This window comes from Vanderwaltozyma polyspora, genomic scaffold (genome assembly GCF_000150035.1).
Source record: "Vanderwaltozyma polyspora DSM 70294 KpolScaffold1065 genomic scaffold, whole genome shotgun sequence".
Taxonomy (NCBI): domain Eukaryota; kingdom Fungi; phylum Ascomycota; class Saccharomycetes; order Saccharomycetales; family Saccharomycetaceae; genus Vanderwaltozyma; species Vanderwaltozyma polyspora.
The window spans coordinates 13383-39243 of NW_001834660.1; the positions used below are offsets into that span (position 1 = coordinate 13383).

General features: G+C 31.2%; 7 protein-coding genes and 1 pseudogene across 7 annotated transcripts in view; 7 read left to right on the top strand and 1 right to left on the bottom strand.

The window, feature by feature from the left end:
- MEK1 (serine/threonine protein kinase MEK1) overlaps positions 1-389 on the top strand; it is a gene marked incomplete at both ends in the record, with an annotated part of 1506 nt that extends 1117 nt beyond the window's left edge. The window contains one exon of the mRNA XM_001644801.1: positions 12-389. Within this exon, the coding sequence (XP_001644851.1) occupies positions 12-389 (378 nt within the window).
- Positions 390-3829: 3440 nt separating this feature from the next.
- Positions 3830-4591, top strand: Kpol_1065p8 (basic helix-loop-helix domain-containing protein; the record flags this gene model as incomplete). The annotated part of the gene is made up of 1 exon (XM_001644802.1): positions 3830-4591. One exon carries the CDS (start codon positions 3830-3832, stop codon positions 4589-4591), a length of 762 nt encoding a protein of 253 aa, XP_001644852.1.
- A 1090-nt stretch (positions 4592-5681) lies between these two features.
- On the bottom strand, positions 5682-6788 carry RBG1 (GTP-binding protein RBG1; the record flags this gene model as incomplete). The annotated part of the gene is made up of 1 exon (XM_001644803.1): positions 5682-6788. The coding sequence occupies one exon, from the start codon at positions 6786-6788 to the stop codon at positions 5682-5684; it is 1107 nt and encodes a 368-aa protein (XP_001644853.1).
- A 1081-nt stretch (positions 6789-7869) lies between these two features.
- Positions 7870-10857, top strand: Kpol_1065p10pseudo (annotated as a pseudogene).
- Positions 10858-11271: 414 nt separating this feature from the next.
- On the top strand, positions 11272-12135 carry MTW1 (MIND complex subunit MTW1; the record flags this gene model as incomplete). The annotated part of the gene is made up of 1 exon (XM_001644804.1): positions 11272-12135. The coding sequence occupies one exon, from the start codon at positions 11272-11274 to the stop codon at positions 12133-12135; it is 864 nt and encodes a 287-aa protein (XP_001644854.1).
- Positions 12136-12431: 296 nt separating this feature from the next.
- Positions 12432-12911, top strand: UBC11 (putative E2 ubiquitin-protein ligase UBC11; the record flags this gene model as incomplete). The annotated part of the gene is made up of 1 exon (XM_001644805.1): positions 12432-12911. One exon carries the CDS (start codon positions 12432-12434, stop codon positions 12909-12911), a length of 480 nt encoding a protein of 159 aa, XP_001644855.1.
- A 2415-nt stretch (positions 12912-15326) lies between these two features.
- On the top strand, positions 15327-17117 carry Kpol_1065p13 (amino acid permease; the record flags this gene model as incomplete). Its single annotated transcript, XM_001644806.1, has 1 exon — positions 15327-17117. The coding sequence occupies one exon, from the start codon at positions 15327-15329 to the stop codon at positions 17115-17117; it is 1791 nt and encodes a 596-aa protein (XP_001644856.1).
- Positions 17118-17850: 733 nt separating this feature from the next.
- On the top strand, positions 17851-18183 carry RPC11 (DNA-directed RNA polymerase III core subunit RPC11; the record flags this gene model as incomplete). The annotated part of the gene is made up of 1 exon (XM_001644807.1): positions 17851-18183. One exon carries the CDS (start codon positions 17851-17853, stop codon positions 18181-18183), a length of 333 nt encoding a protein of 110 aa, XP_001644857.1.
- Positions 18184-25861: the final 7678 nt, after the last annotated feature.

Sequence of the window (25861 nt, forward strand, 5' to 3'; positions counted from 1 at the left end):
TAACTCACATTATGTTAACAGGAATATCTCCATTCTATGGTGATGGTTCTGAGCAGAACATAATACATAATACAAAGACTGCTAAATTAAATTTCAATTCAAAACAATGGAATTTGGTGTCAGACAATGCTAAAGATTTTGTTGGAAAACTTCTGACAGTTGAAGTAAAAAAAAGAATGGATACCGATCAAAGTTTTGCACATGATTGGATCTATAGACATAAGGATAAGTTAGAGAAGATATATTTGAAGAAAATATTGAGTATTGATAATAACGATGGCACCTTGGATAATAATTTTAAATTCGACTGGAAAAGAAGACTACCAAAATATGTTTCAGTAGCATCAAATACGTCGGTTCGAACCAAAAAGGTCAAAAGGCAACTCTAAACATAATCCAATTTCGGCATTAATACTAAAGTTGAAATTATTACTCAATTTAATAGTAGTACAGTGGCATACTGTATTATTCATCATATTTCTATAAATTTTATGGATAGTCATTATCAGCTTATGCTCCCCACATTGTTTCGTTCCGCCCTCAAAATAAAAAAGGTGTAAATTTCTTAAAAATGTTCAATACAAGAAAATAAATTGGAATTACAATTAACAATGGATCATATGGCCATAACCCCATACTCCTTGTCAAGTTTCTATTCAGCACACTTTATGACAATAAACCATCGTATCAATCCTCACTTACACTTTGCTTGCTATATGAAAAGTAATGTTACAATTACAAATCCGTCAGATTTTTGTACTGTGCCAACTAAATTTTTAAATATCCACGATAATTTTTGATTTGAGAAACATGGTTGAGCTAATAATGATCGCATTGACTACTTAGTATTGAAATATAACAGGAAAGTCAAATTAACAATTTCTTCATGTGTAGTGGCAGGTCCTTTGGTCCAATAAAATATTAACGAAACCCTTTATCTAAATCAGTTGATATCCATGAAACATCTACATTGCCTAATATTGTTAATTGATAATAATAATAAAGATAGTTATTAAACCAGCCTTGTGTGTGTCCTTAGGTAATAACTTCGACCTCTAGAAGATTCAAGAAAAAGAAAGGAATTGATTTTTGGTATACAATCAATAAACTTATTTTTGGAAATAATCCAGAAAGAATTTTGTGAGAGTGAACTGAAACCTTTAAATGAATATTTGAATACAATAACGCTATCAGATGCCTTTCTACCAAGTTACCGTCTTTTTTTGATTCTTTGTCCCTCTTTTTTTTTGTTTCTTCGATCTTTCCTGATACGAATGCATGATTTACGACTATACCCGCTTTTTACTTTCCACGGAGATACCCGTGGTTTACAATAACCAAGTTACTTTTAACTGGAATTAGGTAAAGTTTATCTCAAAGTTCCTACAGTTACAGTGTAAATTTTAGTATATTATCAATAAATATTATTGTTGACCTTAGTAGAAGCTGGTGAAACTTTTGAACAATTGAGGTCAATAAATGTCTTAAATTTTACTATTGCTATTATTTGTCTCTGCTTGAGATAATTAGAATAATTATTATTCTTTTAAGGACCTCTAAGGTCATTATTAAATCCGGATTCAAGTATACAAAGAATATTGACATCAGTACATTACATGTTATGTTGGGCAACTTTTGAAGAGATAGACGGTAACCAACGAACTACAATGGTAAGTATCCCTCAACTCTCGCCTATTCGACGAGAAGAATATTTTATCTATTTCAAACAAATCCAGTTAACCTATAATACCTGGTTGTCCCTTCCCCCCGCTACCCCTTCTCCGAAGAACTAACCACTAACAGATAACAATGATTTCGTTCTGTACCGACCTCGGTAGTAATAGGAATTGTTAACAAAAACATGGAGTATAGCCATACAGAGAGTCATCTAGACAAAATATAACTTTATTTCTTTTGGAAATTTGTCAATGACGAATAAAAATTGAAATCGAATGATACACACATATCCGTCGGATATATTTATTTCCTAACTATAGCCATGGCTGATAAATTCAAGATTCATACCAGTTCTCCTTTTCTCTTAATCATTGTGTCGTCGGAACCTGGTATTGTAATGTAGTGGAAACATAACACATCCAAGACAAATTCAATTTATAGAATCCTGTTAAATAAAAGATTGTGCAATAAAATTGAATTGAAGTAGAGGAGCTTCTACTCGAAATATCATATTCTCATTTACAAGTTAAGAACATAAAGCGAGGAAAATAAACTCGAATTTGTCCAAAATTTTAATTTTATTATTTATTTTGGTTTGCATCCTAATAGGGAAGAAGTATACGGGAAATTTGTACATTTGTGGAGATTAATACTTATCCGATCAATACTCTCCAAATGGAATGATAATGTTGTTGCTATTTTTACCAGCTGGGAAAGAAATACATCATTAACATTTATGAACCAAGTATGTAGTGGGAGAGTTATTTTCTTGTTTGGTATAGATGGTTAGGAAACTAATGGAAAATAGTAGTAGGAATCTAATATTTCAATTGGATGTATTTCCGAAATAGTTCATATAGGCAATCTACTATAGAATGGTAGGATATGTTTTGTCAGAGAATATTCTTAGGGATGTGCCAAACTTATCTATATTGTTCGAGAATAATCTACTGAAAAAGAAAGATAAAAATCATGAGAATAGGTGAGAGAAATGTAAGGAGGAATTATTTTTCATGTATTATAGAGTGAACTTTTTATGAATTAATATTTTTTGAATTATTGTGATAACTAAATTGTACGAGAAATGTTTGTCATTTATTTCATTTCAGAATGGTTTTGAAAGAACAATTACCTTTACAAACCCGATTCATCAAATTCCTACTTACATTATTTACATGATTTGTTTCATTCAAATGAAGTTTATTGCTCAAAGCTTTTCTAATGAACCTTTAATTGAATGATACCTTAAGTGAAAACCCACTATATATGGTTGTTGAGGCTAGTGTTAACAAAAAAAATAAAAAGAAAGACTGATTTGAATCGAATAAAACAAAGGAGATTCTGGTAGAAAGGTCTTTTTGAGGAAGTAAGCTCTAGAGTGTAATAAATATAACATATACTTACTTGTCTTTTGGCATCATCTTCTACAGCTAATGATTCCTCCCGCAATTGAAATTTTTTCACTGAAACATAGTACAACTATGCAATGTTTCCCACCACTTTGTAATTCGAGAAATCCTCCTCACTTACTATTGTCTCTCAACAACAATATCGATACTTGATATGATATTATTTCATATTACATTATGTTACACTGTATTGTTTTAATTTAATGGGGTTTCCATTTCTACTGACAACTTCCAGCCCACAGATCTGCATAGAGACTAATTCAAGAGTCAACGGTATACTGCCTTAATTTCTCATAGGCAATGGTTTAAATGAAAGTGCTTCTTCTTACAGGTAACTCATAGTATCCACATGTTTAAACATATGAGAAGTTATAATCGATTAAATAATTGTAGTCGGAAACCCTCGCAAACAAGCTTAACTATGCTACATTTGTATTTCTGATTTCAAGAATTTGCTAGGGATGATATTGAACATTGAACTAAAACCATAGTGGTAAATTCGTTTAATTAATATTAATGATAGCTTAATGGAATTCTTCAGAACAAATTAAAGTTTTAGGTATATATACTCCCTTATTAACTCATTCTTCAAAAAATTAATTGTTATATTAAGCTCGTATTTTTTAAATGAATATTGATTATTATGTTAATTCTTATTCTTATTAAATTTTTATTTAAAGCTTAAGATTGTTAGTCTTAAACTAATACTATAACAACAAGAATATTTATATTATCATAGCAACATGCTATCTGCAATTACTAACAGAGATATTGGTACTGACTTAAACATGTGGGGGTTATTAGAGGATAAAGAATTATTTACAAATGATAATAACTCGATTGCATCATCGAACACAACATGGTTAGAATCTTTAGAAAATGTTATCTCATCTAGTTCTAGTTCAACTTCAACTTCAAATTCTCCATTAGATGAGCAATTATTGAATTCTACAGACGTCTTTAGTACCAATTTAAATATGCCAAATACTATGCCGCAACAATATACATTGAGCAATGCTCCTGTAATAAAACAGGAACAGGCAGAAGATATTAAAATTAATAACAAGATTCCACAATCTCAAACAACTAAAATAAAAAAGAAGAGAGCACCAAGAAAGAGATTAACAGCAGATCAAAAACAGGCACATAATAAGATTGAAAAAAGATATAGAATTAATATCAATACTAAAATTGCTAAACTGCAGCAGATTATTCCTTGGGTTGCTTGTGAAGAAACCGCATTTGAAGTTAGTGACACTTTGAAAAATATTAAAAGTGGTGATAATTCAGTAGTTGATCTTCACAAGAATTCTCTTATTTCTGTTCCACCTCCACCAGCTACTATTGTTGCTCAACCATCTGCAAAATTAAACAAAAGTATGATTTTAGAGAAAGCTGTAGATTACATATTATATCTTCAAAATAATGAAAAATTATACGAAATGGAGGTTCAAAGGTTAAGGAACGAATTATATACTGCAAAGCATATAAAAACAACTGAATGAACTATAACATAGAAGGTAATGATTACAAATTCAAAGAAAATAATTGATCTCAAACAAATGGATTACTGAAATAGTTCAAGCAGAAAAGGAAATAAAGAAATTCTATTGCTTGCTATACACTAAATTTTCCTATGTGTTCCCTACAATTTTGTTTTCAAAAACGATTAATATATTCAAATATCACTCATGTTAATAAGGTAGTTTATATGTGGATATAAATTAAGGACGGTACATATTTTTCAAGTTGATCTTAAAAATTGGTCAAATAATTTCAATATAACTTCCAAAGAATTGACAGTAAGTATCAAAGTAATAACAATAATAACAACATCAATAATAATAAAAATAATAATAATAATAATAATAATAATAATAATAACAGTAAAAAAAAAATTTCTAGCTAATAAGCTATTTTATTATGTGACAACAAAATTGTCTATGACTATTCGTAAATTATTCAAAATTAGCTATTTTAAAGCAACTTCTTACATTTTACGGGAATATGTCTTAAGAATAATTAAGGATAATACATTATTAATTTTCAATGCCTATGTCGATATACGCATTAAACTGACTTTAAATAAACTTGGTTAAACTTTTATAAGCTAATAAGAATACTATATAAAGAATTAATTTTATATTTTCTTCATAATTCTTCACTTTTTAATATTTTTCTTAGCTTGCCAAATACCTTTTGGTGCAAACTAAAAGTTAAAATATTTATTCATTTAATGTTCTCTTTAAATTAAAAAATTGTAACTATGCAATTCTTATTTATTTATTAATTTATTATACATTAACAAAACCACTCGTTGTAATCTAATTTCTGAAATGATTCTTCTTTTATTAATTTAGTCAGTGAATTTGGTATATGTGGATGCTAGAAGTGTCATTCATTAAGTATTGTACCAGAATTTTCATTAATTTTTCCACTACCACAGTAATGATAGCATAAACTCTAATTATGTATATATTTGTTGGATAGATCTATCTTTTCACTTCCCTAAAGGGAGGTCTTTAAAGTAATTGGCAACTTTTACGCAAATTTAGATGACAAAACAAACAAACATGAACGACAATATGACAAAGATTATTTCTTTAAGATAGTTACGACATCTTCATCTTCTAGCACATGATTCAAACCAACGTATTGAGGTTGGTGCTTAACACTACTACCAAAAACTAATGCATTTCTAAACTCATCGACTAAAGATTTGTGAATTTGGTTACAGAAGTCCTTAACAGAACAACGGTCAGATCTCAACACGACTGGATCTGTGAAATCTGGTATTTTACCCTTTGGTTTTGTATAAACTCTAACCAAATTTAATCTATCCCACATGACTTCTAATAGTTCATCCAGATTCCATTCTCTACCTGAAGAAATAGGAACGGCATTTGGGATTCTATATAACAATTCCAATTCTTCCAATGATAAAGAATCAATCTTGTTCAAAACGTAAATGGCAGGCATATATCTTCTTGAAGGAGCTTCAAGGACATCGATTAAGTCATCAACGGTAGCATCGCATCTGAAAGAAATTTCTGCACTGTTAATTCTATACTCACTCATTACAGCTCTAATTTCATCATGACTTAAATGGGTCAAGTTAACGGTGCTGGTGATTGAAATACCACCTTTCTCCTTTTTCTTAATGATGACATCAGGAGGGGACTTGTTCAAACGAATACCCACACCTTCCAATTCTTTTTCTATAATCTGTTTATGATGCAAAGGTTTATTAACATCCAAGACGATGAACAATAGGTTACAAGTTCTTGCGACGGCAATAACTTGCTTACCACGACCACGACCATCTTTAGCACCGTCAATGATACCTGGCAAATCCAACATTTGGATCTTGGCACCTTTATAACGAATAACACCAGGGACAGTAACCAAAGTTGTGAATTCATATTCAGCAGCTTCTGATTCGGTACCTGTCAATTTTGACAGCAGAGTCGATTTACCAACGGAGGGGAAACCGACAAAACCAACGGATGCTACACCTGTTCTGGCGACATCGAAACCAACACCACCACCACCACCTGAGGATGCATTACTGGTTAACAATTCCCTTCTCAATTTAGCTAGTTTAGCCTTCAATTGACCCAGATGGAATTCGGTAGCTTTATTTTTTTGGGTTCTAGCCATCTCATCTTCGATGGATTTAATTTTTTCCACTGTGGTAGACATCTTGAATAAATATTTTCAATGATTAAGCCAAATAACTGTCAATAGGACCACGATTGCTAAAGTTTCCCTTGGAACAGAACAAATTACAAGTTTTGTCTGAGTTTCTTAATTTATATCAGTGTTCGAAATACGACTTGGAGTAACAGTGACGAACTCTTATCTCTTAACAATATAAAGTAACTGATGATCAATCTAGAATTGCAAGAACAGTAAACATTCTAATCAAAATATATAAATTGAATTAATTTGTATAATGTTAGCATTGAAATGAAATATCAAGTTAATAATTTTTCAGTTAATTTTTTAACATTTTTTTACTTTTTTTCTTCTTTTGGTCCAGTTGGCGATGAGATTGGGCACAAAACAAAAGAAACGTGAAGAGCTAAGACCGATTTTCAAAAGTTCAAAACACGTGATCCGTTGCAAGTGATAGATCACGTGGAATACACATGACTACATATTCATTACCCGGATGTGCTCTTTTTTTTCCTTCCTTCTCCCGTCGGTTCTTCTTCCTCTGGTTGTCCGGTGTCCGTTGTCCCTTTCTCTTCCTCTCTCCAGTTCTCCTGTGAACGGGAACGGGAACTGGCAGAGAGAGCTTGAAAAGTAGCCAGGTAGACACAGACACACACAGAAGAAAGACGAAAGACGAAAGGAAAAATTTTCTGTAAAGGCCATCCATCATCTTCATCTTCATCTTCATCTTCATCTTTTATCAACCAAGCAACGACATATCGAGACAGACAGAAGACAAGAAGATGTTTCTGAACAGTTCAATTGAGTTAAGTTGAGTTGAGTTGTTAAATTTAAATCAACTATTACAATCAATTATTCTCATTGCAATTTTAAGCTAATTTTGAAATTTCAAGATTTTTTGATAATTAGTGGGTTTTGTATATGTATACGTCTCTGTGAGTATCTCCATCTCTTTACTATTCATTGCTTCAAGTTTAAAGTTTTAGTGTGTAGGTTATACAGTATTAAGGCCAAATAAGCATTTGTGGTATTTGTTACGTTAAAGAAACGAAATCATAAGGTACAAGGATTATTACATTTGGGATAAAAATAAAATAAGAATAAAATGGCTAAGAAGAGTAAGAAGAACCAACAAAATTATTGGGATGAAGATTTCGAAGAGGATCTTCCACAAGGTGAAGAAGTAGGTAGCAATGAAAACGAAAGTGAAGCTACTCCAGAAGTTTCAACTGACGCTGCTGTCGAAGGTGCTGAAGCTATTGAAGCTGATTTCATGTCTGCTTTGAAAAAGACAAAGAAAAAACAAGATAAAAAGGAATATGGATCACAGACTAACAACTCTTAACCAGCTTTTTAAGTCTAAGAAAGAGAAAGAAAGAGAAAAGAAGGGAATTGGAAAAACAGAAAAAAGAGGGAAGCTGCTGCTGCCAAGAAAGCCCAACACCGAGAACAAAAATCTAGGAACAAAGAATTGGAGCAAACCGAATGCTGAAAAAATTAGCTGCGGAGAAGGAGGAAACTAAGAATAAGAAAACCGACTCAAATGATTCATCTTCAAGTGCTAAGAAACCTGCCGCCAACAAGAAAAAAGTTCCTGCTGGTTTAGCTGCTTTGAAACGTCAATTGGAATTGAAAAAACAATTGGAAGAACAAGAACGTTTGGAAAGAGAAGAAGAAGAACGTTTGGAAAGGGAAGAAGAAGAACGTTTGGAAAAGGAAGAAAAAGAGAAAGAAGAAGCAAGAGCTGCTAAAAAGGAAAAGGATAAAGCTAAACGTGAGAAATTAAAATCTGAAGGTAAATTGTTGACTAGAAAACAAAAAGAAGAGAAGAAATTGATGGAAAAAAGACGTGCTGCTTTGTTAGCTGCCGGTAACATCAAAGTCGCTGGTTTAGCTAAATCTAACGGTGATGCTGAAGAAGCTCCAAAACCAAAGAAAATTGTTTACGGTAAGAAAAAGAAGAGAACTACCGATGAAGCTAAGACTTCTTCCGAAGCCGATTCAAAGATATCTTCTGCTGACGCCAAGTCTGAAGCTACCGGTGAAGAGGTTTTAATCGATGATTGGGAAAATTTGGCCCTTGATGAAGATGAAAATGAAGAATCTCAAGAAACTCAAATCGAAGAATCCTCTACAGTCGAAGAAAATGAAGATGAAGAAGATCAAGAAAGGGAAGGCTCCGAAACTCCATCGACAGAAATCAGAGTTAAGAAAGAAGTCGTCGAAGCTGAAATTTCTTCCCCAGCAGTCAGAAAGGCTCCTACTTCTGAATCTACTTCTGGTAAGAAAGACTTGCGTTCTCCTATTTGTTGTATTTTGGGTCATGTCGATACCGGTAAAACTAAATTGTTGGATAAAATTAGACAAACTAATGTTCAAGGTGGTGAAGCTGGTGGTATTACCCAACAGATTGGTGCTACTTATTTCCCAATTGAAGCAATTAAATCTAAAACCCAAACCATGGCTAAATTCGAAAAGCAAACTTTCGATGTTCCAGGTTTATTAGTTATCGATACCCCAGGTCACGAATCTTTCTCCAACTTGCGTTCTAGAGGTTCTTCCTTATGTAACATTGCCATTTTGGTTATTGATATTATGCATGGTTTAGAACAACAAACCATCGAATCTATCAGATTATTAAGAGACAGAAAGGCTCCTTTCATTGTTGCTTTAAACAAAATTGATAGATTATATGATTGGAAGACTTTCCCAAACAACGACTTCAGAGACTCTTTTGAACAACAATCAAGAGCCGTCCAAGACGAATTCAACTCTAGATTGGAAACTATCAATTACAACTTTCTGAACAAGGTTTGAATTCCGAATTATACTTTGACAACAAGAACATGTCTAAATACGTATCCATTGTTTCAACTTCTGCTGTAACAGGTGAAGGGATTCCAGATTTTTGTGGTTATTATTAGAGTTGACTCAAAAGAGAATGTCAAAACAATTGATGTACTTATCTCATATAGAAGCTACCGTTTTGGAAGTCAAGGTTGTCGAAGGTTTTGGTACTACCATTGATGTTATCTTATCTAACGGTTACTTGAGAGAAGGTGACCGTATCGTATTATGTGGTTTGAATGGTCCAATTGTAACGAACATCAGAGCTTTGTTAACTCCTCAACCATTGAGAGAATTACGTCTAAAATCTGAATATGTTCATCATAAAGAAGTTAAAGCTGCATTGGGTGTTAAAATCGCTGCTAATGATTTGGAAAAGGCTGTTTCTGGTTCCAGATTATTAGTTGTTGGTCCAGAAGATGACGAAGAAGACCTAATGGATGATGTCATGGAAGATTTGACTGGGTTACTAGATTCTGTTGATACTTCTGGTAAGGGTGTTGTTGTTCAAGCTTCTACCTTAGGTTCTTTGGAAGCTTTGCTAGATTTCTTGAAGGATATGAAGATTCCAGTCATGTCTATCGGTTTAGGTCCAGTTTACAAGCGTGATGTGATGAAGGCTTCCACTATGTTGGAAAAAGCTCCTGAATTTGCAGTTATGTTATGTTTCGATGTTAAGATCGACAAAGAAGCTGAACAATATGCAGAACAAGAGGGTATTAAGATTTTCAATGCCGATATTATTTACCACTTGTTCGATTCGTTTACAGCCTACCAACAACAACTATTGGAACAAAGACGTAAAGATTTCTTAGAATTTGCAATCTTCCCATGTGTCTTACAAACATTACAAATTATCAACAAACGTAACCCAATGATCATCGGTGTTGATGTGTTAGAGGGAGCTTTGCGTGTTGGTACACCAATTTGTGCTGTTAAGACTGATCCAACTACTAAAGAAAAAATGGTATTGTTATTAGGTAAAGTTGTCTCCTTAGAAATTAACCATCAGTCTGTTAATGAAGTTAAAAGAGGCCAAACTGCCGCGGGTGTTGCTGTCCGTTTAGAAGACCCATCTGGTCAACAACCAATCTGGGGTCGTCATGTTGATGAAACTGATACATTGTATTCAATGATATCCAGAAAGTCTATTGATACGTTAAAGGATAAAGCTTTCAGAGACCAAGTATCAAAGGGTGATTGGTTATTAATCAAGAAGATGAAACCTGTCTTTGGCATCGAATAGATTTAATATTATAAAAAAAATTGATATTTTAATGTGTACATATGTATATTAATAATCCATAAATCTTTTGTTTTACTTGTAGTTTCTGGTCTTAAAATAATATTTATAATCATAACCTACAGATTAGTTCAATCAACCTTTATTTGAAATATCCAATAAAATTTTACGCCTATTGGCGATTAATCAAGTGTTTTTTTGATTTGTTTATATTTTTACATACTAACTGATTTTTTATCAAGTAAATGGCCTTTACGCGTTCTATTCTTCGATATAAAAACATCATAATTCTCATATCCATTATTATATAACTGGATGAATATAAATATGCATAGCTTTAATGAACAATGTTTAAAGTTTAAACCAAGTAATTAGTTTAGATCAAACATCATATATGTATATTGCTGTTTTATAGTTATGTCAGCTCCTACTATGAGATCTACGTCAATTTTGACGGAACACCTGCAGTATCCACCAATTTCACTTGTTGATGATATTATCAATGCTGTCAATGAAATTATGTATAAATGTACATCTGCAATGGAAAAATATCTATTAAATAAGAACTTTATTGAGGGAAAAGATTATACTTCTGAAATCAAAGTTGGGATTGCAAAATTAGAGACTTTACTAGAACATTCTGTTGATAAAAATTTTGATAAGTTGGAATTGTATATTCTAAGAAATGTATTAAGGATCCCACAGGAATTATTAGATAATAATGTCTTTAGGTTAAAACATCAAAAAGATTTAGTCATAGCAAACAAGGACCAGATCGACGATGGTGTTAAAGAGTTAAAAGATAAGGTTTCAGAGATTAATAAAGCTTTCCAGGTAAAATATCAGTTACAGCATAAATTAGATAGAACAAAAGTTCTTCTAAATAAGACGAGGAAGTTCAAAGAAATGGTAATAACTATTTTAGAATGCAGAGAAGATAGCGATGTTATTAAGGAAACCTATAACTCATTAAAACCAATAGATGATTCAATGAAACTATTAACTAGTCAACTACGACAGTTATATATTGATAGTGAGGAATATGCATCAATGGAAACCGTAAATAATATAATAAAGATGACACTTAATGAGAAAAATGATGAGTTATTAAATTCAAGATCAGATTATATCGACTCAAGTGTCAAAGTAATGCTACAGGAGAATGTTGACAAACAAAAGTCTCTATCAGTTCCAATAGAGTTAGAAGAATTAGAATTGAAAGTTAATGATATTCCTAAAGAGTTAGATATTGAAGACCCTGATTTATCGGTACTAGAATGAATGTTGTTTTATAGATTTCATGAAAGTAGCTATATCACTTAGTTACTTTGACATTCTTCAGTTAAGATCTAATAGAAAATTGTTGCACGTGATCGTTATTTAACTTTTTAATTATTGCAACTGTCGTCGTTGGTAATCTATATGGTTTGTGACTTTTAATGAGATGCCACATAAAACATATTTATATCGGATTGTTATCTTACCCAAATTTTCAGTACAGTGCATAAGATACATTAATATAATAAAAATGACAAACTGTCTGCATATTTCAAGTGATTTATACTTTACAAGCTATAATGACTAAAAGAACTGGAAATTCCGATGGTCAATCGGTAATCCAAAGATTGCATAATGAGCTAGTACAATTAATAATGTCACCGACCCCAGGATTAAGCGCATTTCCAGACCATGAAGAAAATTTAACGAAATGGTCTGGTACTATAACTGGACCCGATGATTCTCCATATGCTGGATTACGTTTTAAAATTTCATTAACCTTCCCTGATCGATATCCATATGAACCACCCAAAGTGAAATTCGTTAGTCCTATGTGGCATCCCAATGTTGATCTGAGCGGAAACATATGTTTAGATGTGTTAAAGGAAAAATGGTCTGCAGTATATAATGTTCAAACTATTTTACTCTCTTTACAAGCTTTATTAGGAGAACCGAATAATAGTTCACCTTTAAATGCAATTGCTGCAGAATTGTGGGATGGGGATAAAGAAGAGTATGCAAGAAAGCTTGCAACAATATATGAAGAGATTTTGGATTGAGTATGCGTTTGTTTATATTATCCATATTCTTCACAAATAGTAAGAGGAAAATAAACTAATCTAAAAATAGTATTTGTAACTTCTATAAGATAAAAATTGTAATAATTAAATTAAATCAATCCAAAACAGTCATGTGCTTATAAGATAATTCAAGTTCATAATAGACACACAAATATATATATATATATATATATATATCATCAAACTTTATCAACATACTAAGTTTATCATTTTGAAGAAATATTGTAATAATTAGAATACTGGATAATGAGATAGAATTAACGTAAATCTATATTTTTATAAGAACAATATATAAGTAGTCAACAATCTATAGTTTAATATGATGAAATTATTCTGGTGACCTAGCATTGATCAAGATAATGATCCAGTATAAAAAGCTATGAACGTCCCCTCACTAATTGTTCTAAACATCTGGAAACGAAAGCTCATAAATAGAGACTTTTCCAGAGAGTCTGCCAAATCTGGGATACATCACGAAGAGAATTGAAAGAAAGACATTAGAAGAAAAGAAGAATATTCTGTACTTGTCTCTAAGAAATAAAAAAATTGATCTTGTTTTTTACTGCCAATTCAGTTCCCCACTGTCTATTGTTTCCTTGAGGAGACTAATATCTTGATTTAATTAAACATATGCCAAGTATAAGAAGAATAATAAATGGAATGCATCAAAGTACTGTTATCAATTACTATTATCTGTTTTCTTATTTTAAAACTGCTCTACCTTCATTGACGTTACCATTCAATACTCATACCATATTAATAGAATGTCTGGAAAAAACTGTGAATTTGAGTCACTTGCTCAATTGGCATGGCTTAATTATGAGAATGAACAAGAATAATAAGAAATACACAGATAGAATTCAATGAGAAAACGTCATAATTGGAATATCACACTACGCTTTTTATTATTTTTTTTATTATTGGAAATTTATTTCAGAGCAACGCCGGTACCGGTGGTGGAAAACAATATCCACTGAGACGAACAAGAGATTAAAAAAAAAAGAAAGTTACCAAAAATGACAAAATTAAAAAAAAGAAAAAGGAGAGTTTAAACAAGCAGTCCCATAATATCCTACCATTTGACCATAGTTAAACGTTTTATGAATATTTTGTTGAAATGCATTAGTTAGATGGCAGAGATATAGGTTATAGCTATGGCACTAGCAAGCACGGTAAATGAAATATCAAAGGCATTATATATATATATATATATAAATTTGAGGGAGAGTAGACAACAGCTGCTAAAGTAGCACCAAAAAACTAGAGTAACAAGAAAGCTATCAACAAGCAAGTAATGTTAAACAGGTACTCCCCATCTTACTGTGCCTTCTCTTATTGAAATTTCTTGCTAACATAGTGATCGATTCGTAAGCAAAAATTGAAAAATAAATTGTTCTCTCCGTTGCTCTTGTAACTAAGACTGGACTGAAATCAATTAGATTTCGATTTTAATCCAAATTATCACTCAACTCTCATTTATCCTGCAGACGTTTCTTGCCCGAATTCATATACCTTTCAATTTTTTGTTTTATTATGTGTTATTTACTTCCTTTAAGAAGTATCTTAGCTCTGGCGAGTTCTCCCCCTTTAACGGGATTCGAAACGGACAAAAAGCCGGATCAGGTCAGCCTACTACCAGAGAGATTCCCCTACCCGTCGTTTTTCTTTTTACCTCCTCTCCCTCTCCCTCTTCCTTTCTTTTCCACTAAGCGCTCTCAAAAGATTCGAACCAGACGGGAAAGAAGTTATGAAGGAACAGCACACATACTCACGAAGCAGTTGATATTAAGTGATACATTTTCAACCTTTCGAAATCAGTTTAACTATAAGGAAAAGGAACTTACTAGTGAAACTTAAGGCATTTTAGGTTAAGTAATGAAGAAAAAACACATACACCGTAGCCATCAAGAATTATTACTCTGTACTTAGATTACATGTAATAATGGTAGCAGTGAATTGAGATACTCTCTATAAGCCGAATGCTTCAACCTATACCTCGATTCAAAAACAAAACTGTAGTTGATGGTCTATCTATGACACACACTTTCCAATTTTGGACCTACGTATGTATGTCTATCCTTAGTTCATAGTTAATCCAGCTCTATACGTCAACTTGTTTGTAATCATCCATTTGGATGTTATAATTTCAATATTTTATTATATATATATATATATATTCATTTCCCTATGTGACATTATTATCTATAAGGTGTTCTTTTCTTGAAATAAAGGCTATCTTTGATTCATAATCAAAACAGCTAGCATTGACACTCGTACCCAATTCTGGTTGTATATACTATTAAAAGAGATCGAAAGGTCAAATAATATTATTGTTGATAAAGTCAGATAAAGTCAAACCAAAAAATCAGAAAAAAATTATATATATAAATATAAATGCCAGATTCATTTCCAAAGGAAACGAAAAGCCCCAGCTACGCATCTTCAGAGCATTCTTCAATAGTAAGCGCTAATAGTTATAATTCTAGTGCGGGCAATAGCAAGACCAGAGGTTATTTCAGGAACTTTATAGACTCTTACAAAAGGGCCGACCCTTCTCAATTACACAATGCCAGATCAGAAGATGTAGAAGATGGTATTGCTTCAATTAGATCAGATACTCAATTCAAAAAATCTCTAAGTTCCAGACATGTCATCATGATGTCTTTGGGGACAGGAATAGGTACAGGTTTATTAGTTGCCAATGCAAAAGGTTTATATTATGGTGGTCCAGGTTCCTTAATCATAGGTTATGTCTTGGTTTCATTCGTAACTTACTTCATGATTCAAGCTGCAGGTGAAATGGCCGTTGCATATCCCACTTTACCTGGTAATTTTAATGCCTATCAATCTATTTTCATTTCAAAATCGTGGGGATTTGCTACTGTGTGGCTATTCTGTATCCAATGGTTGACTGTTCTACCATTGGAATTAATCACGTCATCTTTAACAATTAAATACTGGAATGACAAAATTAATGCTGACATTTTTGTCATGATCTTTTACGTATTCTTAGTGGCAATTCATTTGGTTGGTGGAATTCGTGCTTATGGTGAAACTGAATTCTTATTTAACTCATGTAAGATATTGATGGTTATCGGTTTCATCATCCTATCAATTGTCATAAATGCTGGCGGAGCTGGTAATGACGGTTATATTGGAGGTAAATATTGGCATGAACCTGGTTCTTTTGCAGAAGGTGATGCCACTTCTAGATTTAAAGGTATTTGTCTTGTTTTGGTATCAGGTTATTTCTCATACGGTGGTACTGAATTATATGTTTTATCAGTCAATGAGCAAGCTGAACCAAGAAAAGCTACCCCAGCAGCCGCAAAGAAATCCATTTACCGTATTTTGATCATCTATTTATTGACCATGATTTTGATTGGTTTCAACGTTCCTCACAATAATGATCAATTAATGGGTGCTGGTGGTTCAGCAACTCATGCCTCGCCTTACGTTTTAGCTGCCACTATCCACGGTGTTAAGATTGTTCCTCATTTCATCAACGCTGTTATTCTAATATCAGTTATATCTGTTGCAAATTCATCATTGTTTGCTGGCCCTAGATTACTGAGTTCATTAGCTACTCAAGGTTATGCTCCAAAAATTTTAAGTTACGTAGATAGAGAAGGTAGACCTTTGGTAGCATTAGGAATATCGTTTTTGATTGGATTAATCGCATTTGTTTCATGTACATCTCATGAAGAAGAAGTTTTCACTTGGTTAGCTGCCATTGCTGGTTTAAGTGAAATTTTCACCTGGAGTGGTATCATGTTTTCTCATGTTAGATTTAGAGCAGCTATGAAGGTCCAAGGAAAGGACATCAATGAGCTAGGATACAAAGCTAATACAGGTGTTTGGGGCTCAGCATATGGTGCTTTTTTTGGTGTTCTAGTGCTAATTGCCCAATTTTGGGTAGCACTAGCACCAATCGGTAATGGCGGAAAATGTGACGCAGAGGCATTTTTCGAAAGTTACTTGGCATTTCCCATCTGGGTTGCCTGTTACTTTGGTTATATGATTTATAATAAAGATTTCACCCTACTATCACCGCTTGATAAAATTGATTTAGATTCTTATAGAAGAATTTATGATCCTGAATTAATCAAACAAGAAGATGAAGAAAATAAAGAAAATTTGAAATCCAGACCGTTATATTATAAAATATACAGATTTTGGTGTTGAATTCATTTGATAGAAAAAGTATAAAAACAAAAGCGACACCAGATTAAAAGAATAGTCATAGCATTTTCCAAAAACACATCATTTTAAATAAAAAATATTGAACTTTTATTTAAACCAATTCATTCATTCTCTTTAAAATTGAAAACAAAATAATATAGCATGCAAATAGAAATTGCCCATTAATCATAATAACTTTATATTTGTAATAGTACAAATTCATGTAATTCATAATTATATAATAGAATATATTAAAACAATTACCATGTCAAAAAAGCTAAATAATTCGTTAAGTTCATATCAATCCATCAGTTTGGCAGAAATTAATTGATTAAAAGTTCTTGTTAGTATGAAAATATAATCCAATTTATGATAGCTATTCCAATCATTAATTTTGCACTTTTCTATGTCGCATCATTTTTTATTAATTTGTAAGGATCATATAATCTTTGATAGTCAGTTTTATGCGGACGCTATACTAAATCGGATCAATATCAAAAATTTCGTTGCGATGCCCCCATTAACAAATTTTAAATAAAAAAATATAATAAAGATGAAAAATTATCAAATTGATTCAATTAAGATCGGTTTATTTAATTGTAGAGGTTGTTATATATAGTATTTTAATACACCTCTTTAAGTCAAGTATTTGTAGTTTTTGTAATAATCATATTGATTAGATTTAACAAGGAGAAGAATAAATAACAGGCTTCTAAAGGAGTAAGAAAGGAAAAAAATGTTATCTTTTTGTCCTTTATGTAATAACATGCTATTAGTAGCGACATCTGATAGTGGTATCTATAATCTTTCCTGTCGTTCATGTCCTTATGAGTTTCCAATAGAAAATGTTGAAATTTACGACAGAAAAGAATTAGAAAGAAAAGAAATTGATGATGTGTTAGGTGGAGGTTGGGATAATGTTGATCAAACTAAAGTGCAATGTCCAAATTATGATAACTGTGCTGGTGAAAGTGCTTATTTCTTCCAATTACAAATTAGATCTGCAGATGAACCGATGACTACTTTCTATAAGTGTGTCAATTGTGGTAATAGATGGAAAGAAAACTAGTCTCCACAATCACATTTTATGAATTTTATATTATTTACAAGAAGTTATAACTGAGTTACACCTCTGACCATTAGAAACCAATGAAAATAAGACTCATATCATAATAAACCTAAGAAGGTACAGCTTTCAAATGAGTATATTATCAAACCATGCATTTATAGATTTTATTTTTACATACATAAGTTAAAATACAATGTTACATATTAAATTGAAGCAATCGTTTATATTCCAAATCATTTGAAATGTTTAAAATTGTAACCCATTCAATTATACCACTTAAACAGTATCAGTTGATTACTTTTTCTTAAAACAGATGAACATCTTTACCACCCTTTGAACATATTTGTAAAATGAATTAATTGGCAATTAGAAAACACATCTGAAAAGAAGTAGTTTAGAGTAAATACAAATGGACCTATTTTAAAGAAACATTTTTCTTAACCTGTGGTATAATACCACTGACAAGATTTTAATTTTTACCAGACAAAATTGGAAATTAAAAAATCGAATCAATTATTGCATCTCAATAATTTTACTCTGGACCTTCAAGAAAGATTTTTTTATAGAACAGAATTTTCCTTCAAATAAAGTATGTGAAACAACCAATTGTAGATTGTAATCTGTAACTTGTAACATGTTTTATTTCAATACATTAATAAATTAAGTAGATTATGAATCGTACAGCATTTATTAAGCACCCTAGTCGAAAGGGATTAAGATGAATATCTTGGAAGATACATAATGTTACAAGTGGTATCAAAAAGCTTTAATGAGCTTCTCTTGGAACTTTTCTAAAACAATAATAAATAATAAGTAATTATCACGGTAGTCAAAGAAAAGCATGAGGTATCAGAGAAGGAAAACAGTAAATATTTATGGTCAGCTCAATTGAACTTCAAGCTGCGGATAAAATGTTCCACCTCCCACAAATAGATATCTAAGCAAATAATAACAGTTCCTATTATCATTTAGCTTAATCCATTTCTATTTTAATTTTAATCTTATTTTTCCTAGCACCGTTTGCCACCAATTTTGACTCAAGCACCCAAGTTACAATTATATTAACTTGGGTCAAGGGTCAAATGTCCTTGTTGTACTTCTGCTTTCCCGGAAATATAAAGTTTACCTTTCAAAGGTTGTTAAAGTTTCTTTAAACAGATGTACATGCAAAGATAGAAAATACAAGGATAAGCATGCGGAACTCTAAACGTTTCCGTGTTTCCAGATCCGTTACCGTATGTGACACTTTTACAAAAACAAAAAGGCTCAAACTATCGTAGAGGATGGTGTCTCTTTTGGAAGGATACTAACCGAATTGAACTTTAAGTGAATGTGTTTATTTTCTATTAGCTAATGTTTGTAGGACATGACTACTAATAATCACAGTCTACTCTTTCTCATCATATATCAATTATTTTACTCATCAACTAAACGTATTGTATTATTAAAATAGTAATGAACAAATTAAAAGGACATTTGACATTTTGCCCAGTCAATATTGGAATTATTACCAAAATAAGTTCCATAAACAATCCCTTTTATCAACATATTAACTAAATAAGCTATCAACATTGGTTAAGGTAAACGCTTTGCTGAAATCCGAAATTATAGTTAATTAATTTTTAAACCCTTCTTTGTTAGAGATATTATGTTAAGAAGTGATTCTACATGAGTTTACTTTTAATTCGGAAGTTTACTAGTTATTATTTAGAATTATTATTATTATTATTATTATTATTATTATTATTATTTTTCTTCTTCTTCTTCTTCCTCTTCTTACAAATTTAAACGATTATCCGTTACATCTGAATGTTACCCAAGTCTCTTGTTTAATTTTAGTTTTATATTTCTTTCTTTTGTAGGATATCGGAAATTATTCTACTTTCGTTAGAATAAGCCATCTGGACTTTAGAATTGAAGAGAGATATTGCTAGGGAGTAAATGGTCATCTAATAACTTAGGATAACAAAATATGAGGTTGGTTAAGTTTCCATTTTCTTTGAAGACACATCCTTGATCTCTTCTGGAAATTATAATTGCCTCTTATTACTAATTTATCACAGTTTAAGAGACAAAAAAAAAGATGTTTCTAGAAAGAATCAATGTTAACCTTTGGAAGATATTCGACGTATAACTAATTAGTCCATACAAAATGAATCAATCAACACTGAAAAATGAAGGGCATGGTAATCAGACACTTTCTCAGTAAGATTACTGTAGAAATGCAAAACTCTTAATATTGGCCTAATAATATCAATGGCAACAATAATAATAAAATGGATGACAGCTTTAAAAATTGTGACAAAAACAGGGTAGAAAATCAACAAATTAACAGAAGTGTTTTACTGCTTTTAATCAAACTTTTATAAAATATACAGCCTTTTCTTATTATTTTAATATTTAATATGATTCTTGTCATAATATTGTACTTTCTCTATGATCCTGGGCATTTCATTCTATAAGAAACGTTAAAAAAAGGAACAACAGAAATTATTAAAATGGATTTATCTTTAATTATATAGTCAAAACAAGGGGCATTTTTAAGATTTTTGTTTGGACGTAAAACAAAAATAAAAATTCTGCAAGTTAATAAGCATCATGTAGTTTTTTTTTGAAAACTTTACTTTTCTAAGAATACTATTTTTGAGAATAATAAAAACAAAATTAAAATGACTATTAGAATGAGCAAAATACAGAACATGTTTAACAAGTAAAAGATATTGAAGAAGCAATGTTTCTACTCAATTCTCAACCACTATTATTATTCTTGCAAAGTTTCATATTTCTAATATTAAATTTAGACATCAGGTATCGCGACTTTATGACTGTGCGGGGTTTCTTATCGTAAAACTTTCCTAAATAGGATACATAGATTTCAAAATATTCGGAGGACTCCAGAATAATGATCATAAATTATGTCGATGTACTTTGGGTAAATTCGATAAAAACTTCTTAACAATTAATTCGATGAAATAGAAAAGGCTGTTTCCGAGTTATATTACCACAATTGATGTGAATTAAATATAGATGATATATATTCCCATCTTGTCACGATTTTATAGTTACAAATAAATTGATTGGAGGTTGTATATGGAAATTTTAATATCATAGATGGCGTTTGAGCTATCAATGGTAAATGAACTGTTCTAAATTCATTTTGCCAAAATAACCTAGTCTAGAAGAATTGAAAAATATCCTAATTCATTCAGCAATTAACTAATCAATTATTGCGGGGAGTATGCTATTACATATGAAATCAAAAATCACGAACATGATGCGTAAGAAAAAAAACAAAAACAAAAGCTGGATCCGTTTAGGTAAAGGCAAGATCTTAAAAGAAGGCCCTGACAACGACAAAATAGTAAAGAATTATGCGATTTATTTTTTCCCGTTTCTTTTTTGTTTAAATTTTTTTGTCAATATATTCATCAAGATGTATAATATCCAAGCCTTTAGCTGTAATTGAAAGTCAACGACCTAGTTTCATAATAGAGGCACAATACAACATAAGTAGAAGTTCAACTTACGAAAATAAGAAAGAAAAAATAATATGGTAAGACACAGCAGTGCGGCATAGGTTGCAAAGCAATTAATTTTATTTTGCTAATATAATACGTGTACCTTATTAAATTTAAATTAAACTATTGTCTTATATACAAACAAACTCTAAAAGCAAAAATTAATTCGAAATAATTAGACCAATAGAATAAACAACGCTGTTTTTTTTAATCTTTTAAGCAGTACTTTGTGATTAGAGAGATCCATATCTATCAAACTAGTGTACAAGAGGAGCAAACCATTATAATAAGAAGATATTACAAAATAGAGATGTCCCTTGTAATAACTGCACGGACTTAAACCCACTTTTCCTTAAAGCACATAAAACCTGAAATCTACCAATTTAGTATCAAGTACAACACACGCATGCATTACGTTAGATCTTGTGTTTCTTTTTCAAGATTTCATGACAAATAATTGGCATTGGTCCGGCCATCAAATGGTTCTTATCCCATTAGGCGAACATACCCGAAGTTAGCCTTTAGAGATTAAATTAAAAATTTAATCTTGACTTTAAACTGGAATCAGCTGTTGGAAACTAACATAACTAGAGAATACGCAGATAATAATCCATAGTAAGAAATAAGAATATCTTACATTTCTTCTGAATATTGATAACCGGCGTAGTTGTTAAAATTATATCCTGAACGCCTTTTACAGTACTCCTAGTACATTTTTTTTTGACAAAATTTGCCTGTTTTGTTTTCATAACTGATTAGTATTCATTTAGCTCATTGCTTTCGCAATTTTAGTGTTAAGGATTCAAGAAGAAAAGTATAGAAGGCCCTTGCATTGTCTGAGTAAGCTCAACTTGTTCTTTAGACAATTATCTTACTAGTGTTTCTAACCAAGACTTTATGTAGTTTTTGATCTAGCCAGAACTTTGTATTGATTTCTCCAAAAACTTCTCGTTCCTAAAACTAAATCAAAACAATTCTTGTAATAAGAAACAAAACAGTGAAGTGTAACATATTATATTGGTATTATTATGACGATGGCAATTGATCCAATAATTAGAGCCTTCGAAGAATCAAACTTGTTTATACATAGGGTTGATATTGTTTGTAAAAGTTTCTTTTTTCGCTAATTGTTAATCCGATCTCTTTAAGGTTAAACGATGTAGATATTGAATTACTGATGAAAAGTGCGTTGAATATTAACCATTCTTGCCTATAGGAATAACGTAAAATAATAAATTGCATGCAAAAGAATAAACTTCTAGATCAATTGAATTAACTGTGTACTCAGTTGTTAGGGTAAACAAGTATATGCCATTGAAGGATCTCACGATTGGATACGGTTTGTGTAAAATATAAAGTAGCAGCAATGAATAAAATTGCGCCAATTATTTATCAACTATTATTAACATAGCGAAATGTAATTAGAAGTTGTTAAATAATATAATTCATTCATCTATTCTTAGTACTCAATTCTTACCAAATTTATTTTTGAACTACATAATTTATTGGATAACAGGGACCTTGACTAATGAAAGAGGAAAATATTCATCTTGCAGTAATATCTGTCTACAATCAATTTATCCAGTTTCCTATTTTGAGCAACTCCAAAGGAATTGCACCTTTTTTTGCTATCTGAATACTATAAATGAAGATAGAGCCGCTAACATCTGAGTAATCATCATAATGGTCTAGATAAAAATATATTTAATGTCAATTCGTAAACAATTCAACACGAATATACTGAAGGGTATTGGGGAATTTTTTTTCTTCAACAAAATTCCTAGCTACCAAAGCGATTGAGGACAATTTACCATAACATGCATGACCTACAAAGTTTGGCCTTTAATCATTTCAATTGCTTTAAGGACTCAACATTTTTTAAAATTTTTGCATAATTTTCATTTATAGTATTTATTAAACGAAGTGCATCACTCTACTGCTGCTTGTTATTCTTACTCGGTTAAATGCAACATTCATATCTAACCGAGAATTCTATAAAGGCTATATAAAGACTGTATAAACGGAAGTTTCAATAAAGTGATCCGGAAGTAAGTTCAAACCATTATTATGATAAATATCTCTTTTTCCGTAAATGGCCAATATGGGATAAAATGTAATTTCTGTAAACTATACAAAAATGCATAACGCTTTAAGAAATCGTGCAGAGGTACTGTCGTATTAACAAGGTATGTAGAAAAATGTGAGTATAAGCACTTATTTAAGGTACGGTTTTCCCAAAGAACGTTAAGTATACTGGATTAGGTATACAATGCTACTACGTTCGATGGTAATATATGCTTTTATGCTATTGAAATACCATTGAAGAATATAAGTGTATGGGATGAACAATATTATCCTAATTCACTATTTTTCCTATATTTGTTATAAGATTAAATTAATTTTTAAAACAAAGGATATCTTATAGTTCCTTTTAGGAATAATGCCTATGAGAGTACCGTAGTAATATTTGTTATTCAGTTATGAATTATGATAAATAATTACAAAAACATTTATAGTTTAACTTGACTTGTATGCTTTAAAAAAACTGTGTAAGAGGTAAACTAAAGGAAAAATGGACTGATGAATGAGGTACATCCTAAAAAACGATAAAAGAATAGTATTAACTTATATTCTAATATTTTTTATATGCTGATAAACTTGTAAGTGCCATGGATGGATGAGCTATCAGCATTGTATCACACATTTTAAACATTATGGCCAATAATAATAGCATCATTAATAAAAGAAAACTAACGTTTAATTTTGATTAATTTAACTTTGCATTGTCTTGATAAAGTATCCAGTAAATTGTGTGATCAGTTTAAACATTTTTTTTTAATGACTGGATATAATTTCGATTAACTTATTTTGCTTAAAACTCCCTAATAAATTTAATTGAAATATATAGAATATAGCTCCAGGGATTCTTCTAATTTTGGAATTCAGGAAAATAATTTATTTTCTTCTTTACCTTTCTTCCTTTACTTGTGAAACAAAAATAAAAATGGATTAATTAACTAATTAAATTTTATGGTCCTATGCTGACTGACCATATTGTTACGTATCGCTGAGGGAACATGATGATAAAGATATATCATCATTACCTAGTACAGTTCCTTCTCAGATAGATACTGACCTAGAGAAAATGGGGTTGCATATCTATGTATGCCAAAATTTAAACCGCATTATCCCAGAGTATTATGGGTAGATTAATGAAATACATATTATATCACTATTATCCATTCATTCAAACCCATAATTCCGGTAAGCTGCTATTACTTTTAAGTACAATACAAATTAATTACGAAATACTCTCAGGAATATGTGTCTGTGTTACTTTCATCCACTCTTGCGTTTCTTTTCCCTGCAATCATGTAAGCGTGATTTCATCCACTTCACCAGAGTAAAAATTACTGTAAACTGTCCTTTGCAGCGTTTTTTTATATTCATTGTTCGTTTACTACGATGGTTTCTCTTGATTACAATAAGTTGAAGTGTTTCTGTTATGTTTTGTTAATGATAGTCCACCAAAATCACCAAGACGTCAAATTAAGCATTACATTAACAATAGTGAAAAAATAAATTGCTTTTTTTCAATTTTTTCTTTTTCTGGCTGTAGCGTTTTCTTGTGCAATTAATGAGAAGGGTTAAGGTTATCATCTTGTTGATTTTATGTGGGAGTTCTGTACTTCTTTTTTTGTCGGTAGAGGTTGGCAACAAGAGGTATCTCGATAACCCACTAGGAAAGGAGAGGGGATGCATGGAGAGCCCTTAGAAGAGTTGCTGAAGAAGTTCAACTATATCTGTGTACGCAGTTTCTTCATGTGAAAGAGCAAAAATATGAAAAAAACATAAAATAATATAAAAAAAAGAAAAAAGAAGAAAAAAAGAAAAAAAAGAAAAAAAAGCATTTTTTGTTAATCAGAAATTTTAGGATAAAATCCACCTTAATTTGTCCAGACCTGTCTTAGACCCTCATTTGTTCTAAGACAAAACATAGCAGTGGATCCGATGACAAGATTTTTCCTTTTCCTCAGATATTTTTTCCCTTTTTGACAAGATAATTTCTCGAGAAAGAACTTCTTGTTGAGAGAGTGAATGTAGGAGGGGGGTCTCTTAGAATAAATTTAAGTATTGAAAAGGGAAAAAAAGAAAAAGTA